The sequence below is a fragment of the Corvus brachyrhynchos genome, unplaced genomic scaffold (genome assembly GCF_000691975.1).
Source record: "Corvus brachyrhynchos isolate BGI_N302 unplaced genomic scaffold, ASM69197v1 scaffold65, whole genome shotgun sequence".
In the NCBI taxonomy this organism is placed as follows: Eukaryota; Metazoa; Chordata; class Aves; order Passeriformes; family Corvidae; genus Corvus; species Corvus brachyrhynchos.
The window spans coordinates 2,425,098-2,436,541 of record NW_008238365.1 but is presented as its reverse complement, the minus strand read 5'-3'; the positions used below and the strand labels follow the sequence as shown (position 1 = coordinate 2,436,541).

The following is an 11,444-nucleotide window of genomic DNA, read 5'->3' as shown; positions in this document are numbered from 1 at the left end:
TTTTTTTCACTTTTTTGTAGAATTTTTATAATAAGATTTTAATATTTTTAGTAAAATTATGATTTTTAATAAATGAAGGTGGTTTTTTCGCTTTTTTGTAGATTTTTAATATTAAGACTTTAATATTTTCATTAGAATTAAGAGTTTTAATAAATGAAGAAAAATTTTCACTTTTTCATAGATTTTTAATATTAAGATTTTAATATTTTGATTAAAATTATGATTTTGAATAAATTAAGATTTTTTGCTTTTTTGTAGTTTTTTAATATTAAGATTTTAATATTTTTATGAGACTTAAGATTTTTTTTTAAATGAAAAATTTTTGCTTTTTTGTAGATTTTAACATTAATATTTTAATATTTTTACTAAAATTAAGATTTTTAATAAATGAAGTAAATTTTTAGGGTTTTTGTAGATTTTTAATACTAAGATTTTAATATTAATATTAAAATTATGATTTTGAATAAATTAAGATTTTTTTTTGCTTTTTTGTAGATGTTTTATATTAAGATTTTAATACTGAGGTTTTCATTAAATTAAGAAATTTTTTTGATTTTTCGTAGATTTTTGATACTAAGATTTTAATATTTTTAGTAAAATTAAGATTTTTAATAAATGAAAGTTTTTAGCTTTTTTGTAGCTTTTTAATATTAAGATTTTATTATTTTGATTAACATTAAGTTTTCTAATAAATTAAGGAGTTTTTTTCCCTTTTTTGTAGATTTTTTTATATTAAGATTTTTCATATCGAGATTTTTAGTCAAATTAAGATTTTTAATAAATTAAGGATTTTTTTAGCTTTTCTGTATGCTTTTAATATTAAGATTTTAATATTTTTATTTCAATGAAGATTTTTAATAAATTAAGAATTTTTTTTGTTTTCTGTATATTTTTACTATGAAGATTTTAATACTGAGATTTTTAATAAATTAATTTTTTTTGCTTTCTTGTAGATTTTTAATGTGGAGATTTTTATTAAAATTAAGATTTTTAATCAATGAATAATTCTTTTCGCTCTTTTGTAGATTTTTAAGATTAAGATTTTAATACTGAGATTTTTATTAAAATGAAGATTTTTAGAAAATTAAGAATTTTTTTAGCTTTTCTGTATATTTTTAACATTAAGGTCTTAATATTAAGATTTTTATTAAATGAAGAATTTTTTTTAGCTTTTTTTGTATATTTTTAGCGTAAAGATTTTCATATTGAGATTTTTAGTAAAATTAAGATGTTTATTAAATGAAAATTTTCAGCTTTTTTGTAGATTTTTAATATGAGCATTTTAATATTTTTATTAAAATTAACATTTTTATTAAATGAAAACTTTAATAAAAATATTAAAATCCTAGTATTAAAAATCTACAAAAAAGCTAAAAATTAAAATTTTTAGTAAATTAATATTTTTCTTCACTTTTTTGTAGACTTTTGACATTAAGATTTTAATATTAAGATTTTTAATACAGAATTTTTTTAGCTTTTCCATATCTTTTTAATATTAAGATTTTAATCTTGAGGTGTTTATGAAAACTAAGATTTTTAATAAATTAAAGGATAAATTAAAGGAGTTTATCCTTAATAAGCTTAATTCATTTATAATTAAACTTATAAATACTGCCCCTTAAAGAACTCCTCTTTATGTTCCTGCTGCCTTTTCTATTCTATTTATTATATTATTTATTTTATATTTATATTTGGCTTTTAAAGCCAAAGATTTGGGCTTTTTCTGTATTTTTCCTGGACTTGTGGCTCTGGAAAATCCCACCAGGGAGCTCCTGGTGTTTTTCCAACCTTTTCTCTTGGATTTTAGAGTTCATTACTCAAAATCTCTACTCCAAATCAGCTTTCCAAATCAGCTTTTTCCCTGCAGGGAGCAGCCAGGACTGGCACAGGGAGAGGGAGCAGCAGATTTTGGGATGCCCGGGGTGATGCGGGATTGAGAGCAGGAGCTGGGATTTTTGAAGAGGGAAGTCTGGGGTAAATCAGTGTGGGATCCTGGCACTCAGCTGCCTGGAGAGGGATGCAGGGAATTCCTGGATGCAGGGAATTCCTGGTGCCAGTAAAACCGACAAAAATCCATTTCTACCACATTGCTGGAATATTGTTGAGCCTTATTTCCAAAGGGGACCCACAAGAGGAGAGAAGGAGAAGTGGGGTGAAGAAAGCCTTGGACCAACTCCGAGGGTTGGGTCACTGGGGACCTGAGTGTCCTGTGGGATGTAGCTGTTAGAAATCCTAATTAATTCACCTTATCAAACTGCAGAGATCTGCTGACCAGCTGTGCCCATGGCCACCTGGAAGCTTCCAAACCAAGCTCTGCTTTTTATTTCATGATTTAGCATCGTTACGAGGAGTCTCCTCTCCGAATTTCAGGCCACATCACCGCTTTTAACATCACCCTGAAAGTTTTCCTGTCCCTTCTCACCAACAATCCCAGCAGGGGATGTTCCCCCTCATTAAAAACCCGCCACACCTGGATTGTTTTGGGGTTGAAACCTCAATTAACCAACTCTCTGTGTTATTTTTTTGTCTCGCTTTCCTCCCTGCCCGCTGGGCTCAGCTGTGACGTGCCCCGACGTGGGCAGCATCGCGGTGGAGCACGGCCGCTGGCGCCTGACCTACGAGGTGCACTACCACTACAACGCCCAGCTGATGCTCATCTGCGACCCTGGCTACTACTACACCGGCCAGAGGGTCATCCGCTGCCAGGCCAACGGCACCTGGAGCATCGGGGAGCCCGTGCCCACCTGTAAAAGTAAGAGCAGGGTGGCACCAGGGTGGCACCGGGGGCTGGGTTTGTGTTCGGGGTCAGCGCCGGGGATTTGAGGGTGGTGCTGGTGGGTGATTGTGGATAACCAAGGAGGTGGTGGTGCCCTTTGGGTACCAGATGAGATGGTTTGGTGCGGATTTTGGGGAAGAAATCCCTCCTTCTGAGCGTGGGGATGGGTTGCCCAGGGAAGCTGTGGCTGCGCCATCCCTGGAAGTGTCCAAGGCCAGCTTGGAGCAACCTGGGATGGTGGAAGGTGTCCCTGCCGTGGGGTGGGACTTGATTACTCTTGGTAGCAGCTGAGGTGGAGGCAGCAGAGCTGTGGAGCATGGTTTGGCCTTTGGGGCATTTGTGAGATGGTTTGGTTCAGAATTTGGGAAGAAGTTTCTCCCTGTGAGGGCGAGGAGGGGCTGGGATGGATTTCCCAGAGAAGCTGTGGCTGCCCCATCCCTAGAAGGGTCCCAGGCCAGCTTGGAGAAACCTGGGGTGGTGGAATGTGTCCCTGCCATGGGGTGAGAGTTAATTACTCCTGAGGTGGAGACAGAACTGCTGGAAGAGAGTTGGGATGCAGGGAGAGGTCACCTCTGGATCTGATTCCTGGTTTAATCTCAGCACTTCTCCAGCATCTCAGCTCAGCTGTTGCTGTGGGGTCCCAGCAGCTTCGCTGTCACAGCTGCTCTGAAGTTGGGGCTTTTAAGGAGGAAAAATAAAGAATTCTGCTGTCAACCCTCAGCTCTCACACAGAGGTGACGGCGGCACCTGCAAACCAAACCCATCGGGGCACACGAGCAGCTCTCAGCTGTTCTGACACCGCTGCTGTGCTTTTGGAGCTCTCCTTTTGTCAGAGGTGGAATGTTTTTCTCTCCAAGTGCAGACAGAGACAGCAAAATCTCTCCTTCCCCGCTGCGGCCTTTGTTTGTGGAGCCGTGACTGTGGGTGACAGATGCACTTTTCCCCCTGCCAGCTCTTCCTCCGGATCCGGGAGCAGGAGCCTGACCTCCTTTTGTTCCCAGATTGCCACCGAAATCCAAGTGACAGGATCTCGGATCTCGGCAGTGCCCCGAGGTCAGGAGCAGCCAGCGGGAGCTCCGCAGGGTTGGCAGAGCTGGAAGGCAGAGAAAATGAAGATAAAATCAAGAGCTGGAGTTTGGAGGGGGAGCGGGGTTTGCAGGGGCTCCTGCATCCCACAAACCCAGCTGGGATCTGCAGATCTTGGAATTTCAGCTTGTGGGGACGAGCTGGGTGTCACTTTTCATTGGAAACTTTGTGCAATTATGTACTAGTTTGAAGACAAACCAGTGGGAGGCACCAAGTCAGAATAACAATTTAATGGAAATTAAAGAAAAGGAAAAAAAAGGTAAAAGAAAACACTGTCAAACTGACAGAGTCAAGATACAACCTGAGTCCCTGTTAGGCAGGGTGGTGGTAGCAGTCTGGTAGAATGGTGGCTGCAGTCCTCTGAAGCAGTGATCCTGTAGAAAAGGGTCTGCTCTTCCTCAGAAGGTCCAGTGGTGGCTGTGTAGCTCCTGTCCTCTGGAAATCCAGTGGAAAGGTTGTCTCTGGTGTTCAGAATCTCAGATTATATCCACGATGGAATGCTTGGTTCCTCCCTCTGGGTGGAGCATCTCACAATGGGGTAATGAGTCATGAGGCCAAGTGTTGATTAGGCTCATTAATAGAAGATAGTCCGGAGGGAGTTATCTCTGAGTCGTGCAGCAGGACAATGATGGGCCATTAACAGAAAGTCTGGGGGGAGGAGGCAAGGAAACACTGCCCCACCTGATTTCAACAGCTCCTGAGGATGGGAATAGAATACACTGCAACCCAGGACACATTCCAAGGTCAGCTTGGACAGGGCTTGAAGCAACCTGGCCTAGTGGGAGATGTCCCGTCCAACCCAACCCATTCCATGATTCTGCGGGTTTTCTGGGAATGGCTTCCTGCTGCATCCAGCAATGGGTGAATGACAGAAAAATATTCCCCTGTGAGGAAGTTCTGGTGTGAAAAACTCCTCTGGTTCCTTCCCAACCTGTCTTTAGTGCTTCCCTCGTGTCCTGAAGCATAAATGTTAACAGCTCTGGGTTTTGTCACCTCATCCAACCCTGCTCTGGAATTATTACAATTCCTGGAATCATTTAATGAGCTGCCCGCTCCAGCCGTAACTCCTGGGGCCGTGCCTGAGTGCATTCCTTCCAAACCCATCCCTCCCAGCCTGTTTTCCTCACTGTCCTTTGGGATCTCTCCTAGTTATCTCCTGTGGGGACCTTCCCACCCCTCCCAACGGGAACAAGATCGGGACCCTCACCAGTTACGGGGCCACTGCCATCTTCTCCTGCAACACCGGCTACACCCTGGTGGGCTCGCGGGTCCGGGAGTGCATGGCCAACGGGCTCTGGAGCGGGGCTGAGGTGCGCTGTCTGGGTAGGTATCCCTTGGGAAACTCCTGGTGCCACCCCCAGGGCTTGGGAAAGGCTCCTCAGGGCGCCTCAGGAAGGAGCAGGGATTTTAGGGATGGATTGGAGGAGGAATCCGCGCTGCGGGGTTTTAAGTGGGTATAAAAGGGAAGCAGAATGATTCCTGCATCCTCAGTAGGGGTGAGGTGTTGGGAGAGCTTTGGGGTGAGGAGGATTATTTATGGCAGCAGAGTCTGGAATTAACAGCCTGGAGCTGAAAGAGGGATGGATACTGGGATGGATACTGGGATGGATACTGGGATGGATATTGGGATGGAATTCTTCCCTACAAACAACAGGCATGGATTGCCCAGAGAATCATGGCTGCCCCATCCCAAGCGTCCATGGAAAGGTTGGATAGGGCTTGGAGCACCCTGGGATGGTGGAAGGTGTCCCTGTGGACGATCCTTACATTCCCTACCACCCCAACTTCTGAGCACCCCGATCCCGCAGAGATCCGGGCCTTGGGCGATGCCTTTGGGGGACCCCTTTGCTGGGATCTCCGGGTGATTCCCGCTGTTTTGCCCTCTCCAGCCGGGCACTGCGGCGTGCCCAGCCCCATTGTGAACGGGCAGATCAATGGGGAGAACTACAACTACCGGGGCAGCGTGGTGTACCAGTGCCAGCCCGGCTTCCGCCTCATCGGGATGTCCGTGCGGATCTGCCAGCAGGATCACCGCTGGTCCGGGAAAACGCCTGTCTGTGTGCGTAAGTACTTGTCATTCCTTCAGCCCTGGGGGGAAATTCCAGCCAGGAGGGTGTGGAAGGGGGATATTCCAGCCAGGAATGTGTGGAAGGGGCTCACACCCTCAGGATGTGGGGTGGCCGTGCACGCACGCTCCGGGTGTTTTGCAGGAGCATCCCCGGGGCTCTCCAAGAAAAGATTGCTTTGTGCTTCAAAAATTCCACGGAATTTCTCCTTCCTGAGCCCGGCTGAAGGTGTGGGGTCAGAGGAGAGGAGCCTTTTTGGGGTCAGAGGGAGTTAAAGGCAGGCACAGCCCTACAAACACACCCCGGTGGTCAGAATCCGTGAGAGCCAAGCTCCGTGTCCATGGAAAATCAGGATCTCTCCTCTGCTCCTTCCCAAATCACCTTGAAACTCCTCGTTTATCTTCCCAGGACATAACCCAATTAACCAACTCCCTGGAGCTCTCAGGTGTTGATAAGTTGAAGCATCTTCTTATCAACAGGCAGCACAATCCGTGGATTTCATTTCGTGGTGCTCCAGGTGTTTGTTCCCATCTCTCCCGTCTGGTTTGGAGCTTTCTGTGCTGGGGCACGGCAAGAACAGGATGGGAAGGAGGGAATGACCTGGCAGGATCCAGCCTGAAAAGCAGAAATCAGGATTGAGTTGGCAAAGTTAGCAGTGACTCCAAAATTTGGGGGGTGTCTGAGATCCTGCAGGAGTTTTTGGGAGAAGAATGTTTGGAAAGGATGGAATGGTTGGAATTTACTCTCATGCCTAAGGATGCTCTGGTGAAAACTTGGAATTCACTTTCTATCCTTGGGTGAGGAAATTGGATCAGCAGAGGTCCTGCAGCTGCCAGGCAGGTTTGGGAAGGTGCAGCTCCATCATCTCCCAGGACAGCCGTGCTTCCCGCTGCTCCAGCCTTTGGATCTCCCTTTCCCTGGGCCCTTCACCTCATCCCGATCCAACACCAACCTCAGGGAAAAAAACTGACGGAAAAATCCTCACTTGAGGGATTTGGAAGGAAAATCTTCCTACAAAAGTTCTCCTGCCTGGGGAGATTTCAGCTCTTCAGGCCCTGGGCTGGAATCCTGATTTTCCTCCTATTTTCCCTCTTTTCCCTCTTTGCCTCCAGGTGTAACCTTTCCCTGCAGGGAGCAGCCAGGACTGGCACTGGGAGAGGGAACAGCAGATTTTGGGATGCCCAGGGTGATGTGGGATTGAGAGCAGGAGCTGGGATTTTTGAAGAGGGAAGTCTGGGGTAAATCAGTGTGGGATCCTGGCACTCAGCTGCCTGGAGAGGGATGCAGGGAATTCCTGGATGCAGGGAATTCCTGGTGCCAGTAAAACCTACAAAAACCCCATTCTTGCAGTGTGATCCCATTTCTCAACAGAGCAGGCCCCAAATCGCCGGGTTTTGGGATTGATGTGGGGGGGGGTTTTTACACTCTGCTACCTCCAGAACTTTTTCCAATGGATAATCCACTTTTTTCCAGGAATAAACAGAGTAACATTTCCATTTTGTGCTTGCAGCCATCACCTGTGGCCACCCTGGCAACCCCCCCAACGGCCTCACCCAGGGCTCCCAGTTCAACCTCAACGACGTGGCCAAATTCCAGTGCAACCCCGGCTTCCGCCTGGAGGGAGCTTCCCAATCCCAGTGCCTGGCCAACGGCCAGTGGAGCAGCACCCTGCCCTCCTGCCGAGGTCAGTCTGGGATAGCCAGGGCCTTTTTCCAGGATTTCTCCGTGTTCCCAATCCAGAAATCCCTGCAAAGCACCCGGGGATGTCCAGTGGATGTTGAAGCTCCCAGGGCTGCTGTAAATCCCACGGATCAAGCGTTGGGGTTTCCTCACCTCCCTGCGTCCTCTGAGGCGTTGGAGTGTGTTGGAAGTGGGGAGAGCACAAGGAAATTTGGGATCAGAACCCCTGGAGCAGCCTTTCCTCCACCACCACAGCTTTGTGCAGAGCATTTTTCCCTTTTTGCCTTGGGATCAGCACTCAGGTTCACTTCCCAAATCCCCTCCCCTCCCCGCACTGCCTCCCTCCGCACTCCCCTAATCCAGGATCTCTGTCCATGCTGGATTAGTGGTTATTCCCTGCTGGACGACAGAAATCCCAGTTTGAGATCAGTTATTCCCAGCTGGATAATCTAAATCCTGGTGTGGGGCTGGAGATCCAGGCTCTGCTGCTGGGTGAGCAGCTGCAGGATTCCCTGGACTCCCTTTTTTCCCCCCTTTCCTAAGGAATTTTTCCTATTCCCCCCCTCAAAATTCATGGGGAAAAAATTTAAATTACAACATGAAACTTGCAATTTTCCACACTTTTTCCTACTTTTTTTTTGGGAGGGGGGAGAATCCCACGTTTTCCAGCCCACCCTTTGTTTCCCGTTATTTTTCGGGTGTTGTTCTGTTGTTTGTTCGCAGTTGTGAACTGTTCTGACCCCGGGCACCTGGAAAACAGCGTCCGGCAAGTGCAGCCGAGCGGCCCCCACAGGTTCAGCTTCGGCACCACTGTGTCCTATCAGTGCATCCATGGATTTTATTTGTTGGGAACGCACGTCCTGACGTGCCAGGGCGATGGCACGTGGGACAGAGCCCTCCCCCAGTGCCTCTGTAAGTGCTCCCAACGCTCCGTGCCCAGCCCGGCCGCTCCTCCCGCGGGATTCGCGCGGGGAAATGCCCGTGAAAGGCGCGTGGGAATGATCCCGGGGGTTCCAGAGCTGCCCAGGGAAGGGCCTTTGGGGTTGAGGAGAGGGATGAGACTGGAGGGGGTTCTCGGTAGGGACAGGCGGACCCCGATGGGGCTTGGGGCTTCCGGGCGGCTCCAGCTGGGATGGAGCACAGGGGAGAGGGCGGGAGCGGCTCTGGAGCACAGGGAGAGCTCAGCTGAGGGAGGGAGAGCTCAGCTGAGTGAGGGCTCTCCTGAGGGAGGGACAGCTCAGCTGAGGGAGGGAGAGCTCAGCTGAGTGAGGGCTCTCCTGAGGGAGGGACAGCTCAGCTGAGGGAAGGCTCTCCTGAGGGAGGGAGAGTTGTGCTGAGTGAGGGCTCACCTGAAAGAGGAAGAGCTCACCTGAGGGAGGGCTCACCTGAGGGAGGGAGAGTTGTGCTGAGTGAGGGCTCACCTGAGTGAGGGCTCTCCTGAGGGAGGGAGCACCCGAGGGAGGGAGAGCTCAGCTGAGTGAGGGCACACCTGAAAGAGGAAGAGCTCACCTGAGTGAGGGCTCAGCTGAGGGAGGGCTCTCCTGAGGGAGGGCTCACCTGAGGGAGGGAGAGCCCAGCTGAGTGAAAGAAAACTCACCTGAGTGAAGGAGGGCTCACCTGGGAGAGTGAGAATTCACCTGAATGAGTGAAAACTCACCTGAGGGAGGGAGGGCACACCTGAGTGAAAACTCATCTGAGTGAGGAAGGACACAGCTGAGTGAGGGGTCACTTGAGTGAGAATTCACCTGGGTGAGGGCACACCTGAGCATGAGAACTCACCTGAGTGAGAACTCATCTGAGGACACACCTGAGTGAAAACTCACTTGAGTGAGAACTCACCTGGGTGAGGATTATCCTGAGTCCAGCAAGAACTCAGTGGAGTGAGGGAGGACACACCCAAGTGAGCAAAAACTCACCTGAGTGAGAACTCGCCTGAGCAAGGACACACCTGAGTGCAAACCCACCTGAGTGAGGGAGGACTCCCCTGAGTGAGGTCCCACCCCCTTCCGGCAGGGAAATGCAGGATTCTGGATAAATCCAGGGTGAATCCCCTCAGCTGGTGCAGGTGCTCCGGAGGATTCCCATCCTCACCCTTGCTCTGGCTTTATCCCAGTTTTTCCCAGTGTCCCAGCCCTTCCTCCCACTGGGACTGGAGCTGGGAGCTTCCAGGGGATGGTTTGGTTTTAGGGAAGTGTGGGAAGACAAAATATTCCAGGTGATCTCGTGCTGTCCTGGTGATCCCTACTAGAAAACATCCAGGATTTTCGGGAGAAGTCAGCGCTGGCATCCCAATATCCCAGATCCCTGGGAATTCGGGATCCAAAGTGGATTTTAGCTGCCTTAGGGAGGTGCAGGCAGGAGCAGCCCCACCCCCAGCAGGACCAGTTTGTCCCTTTGAGCACTAAACCAGCTGCAATCCCATTCCCTGCCCTCGGGAATGGCCTCGGAGCTCCAGAAATTCCAGTTGGCTTGAGCTGTTCCAAAGCTGGGATCGTTCCTTTTCTTTTTCCCCCGTTTATCCCTCCAGCCCGAATCCCACCAAGCAGTTCTGGGCACGTTCTCCTTCCCTTTTGTCCTGTCTGCACCCCTTGCATGGATCCTGGGGAGCTGGCGAGTGATGATCCATGTTCCCACAGCCGGGGAAATTCCTGCTATTCCCTGATATCCCAGGCTCCCTCAGCCCCCAGCTGTCCTTGAGCACGAGGGGTCTCCTTCCTTCAAATACTGGGATTTGGAGGAGTTGTGGGCATTGGGAAACCCAGGTCAGTTTTACCACTGATTCCGTGGATTCCTGGGGTTAAGAGTCAAAAAAAAAGAGATTTTTTCCATGTTTCTGTTTCCTGTGTGTTGAACTTCCCTGTGAGGGTGGGGAAGGGCTGGGATGAATTTCCCAGAGAAGCTGGAGGTGTCCCCATCCCTGGAAGTGTCCAAGGCCAGGCTGGACGGGGCTTGGAGCAACCTGGGATTGGGAAAAGTGTCCCCGCCCATGGAAAGGGTTGGAATTAAATGAAACCATCCAGGAATTCCGGAATTCCCTGGGGCTGAAGATGGTGCCTCTGTTGCAGTGGTGTCCTGCTGCCACCCTGGCTCCCCTCCCCACGCGCAGATCTCGGGGGACAAGCACAGCGTGGGCTCCGTGGTCAGGTACAGCTGCCTGGGCCGGCGCACGCTGGTCGGGAATGCCACGCGGATGTGCCAGCTGGATGGGCGCTGGAGCGGCTCCCCGCCACACTGCTCCGGTGAGGGGCCTCGGGAAGGGGGCACCGCGTGCTCACCCAGCCGTGGTCACCACCCATCATCATCTCTCACCCTTCATCATCATCACCCATTGTCATCTACCCTATCAGCCATGGTCACCCACCCATGGTCACCCCCCCATCGTCATCATCTCCCACCCATCATCATCATCAGCCATGGTCACCCACCCATGGTCACCCACCCATCGTCATCATCTCCCACCCATCATCATCATCCACCCATCGTCATCTGTCCATTGTCACCCACCCATTGTCACCAAGCCATCATCATCCCTCATTGTTATCACCCATCATCACCCACCTATGGTCACCCACCCATTGTCATCATCTCCCATCTGTCATCATCATCCACCCATGGTCACCTACCCACAGTCACCCATCCTTGGTCATCATCACCCAGCCATGGTCACCCAGCCATGGTCACCCAGCCATTGTCATCATCACCCATTGTCACCCAGCCCTTGAGCCTTGAGGGAGCTCCTGGTGGCTTCCCTTCCCCTTCCCCTTCTCCTTCCCCTTCCCCTTCCCCTTCCCCTTCTCCTTCCCCTTCCCCTTCTCCTTCCCCTTCTCCTTCCCCTT

At 49.2% G+C, this 11,444-nt stretch overlaps 1 protein-coding gene across 1 annotated transcript in view; it reads left to right on the top strand.

Annotated features, from left to right (window-relative positions):
- The window catches only part of CSMD2 (CUB and Sushi multiple domains 2), a 304,492-nt gene that overhangs the window by 270,401 nt on the left and 22,647 nt on the right, over positions 1–11,444 (top strand). Inside the window, 6 exon segments of the mRNA XM_017736114.1 lie at positions 2,558–2,752; positions 5,012–5,185; positions 5,752–5,925; positions 7,439–7,612; positions 8,332–8,520; positions 10,674–10,847. Of these exon segments, the coding sequence (XP_017591603.1) occupies positions 2,558–2,752; positions 5,012–5,185; positions 5,752–5,925; positions 7,439–7,612; positions 8,332–8,520; positions 10,674–10,847 (1,080 nt within the window).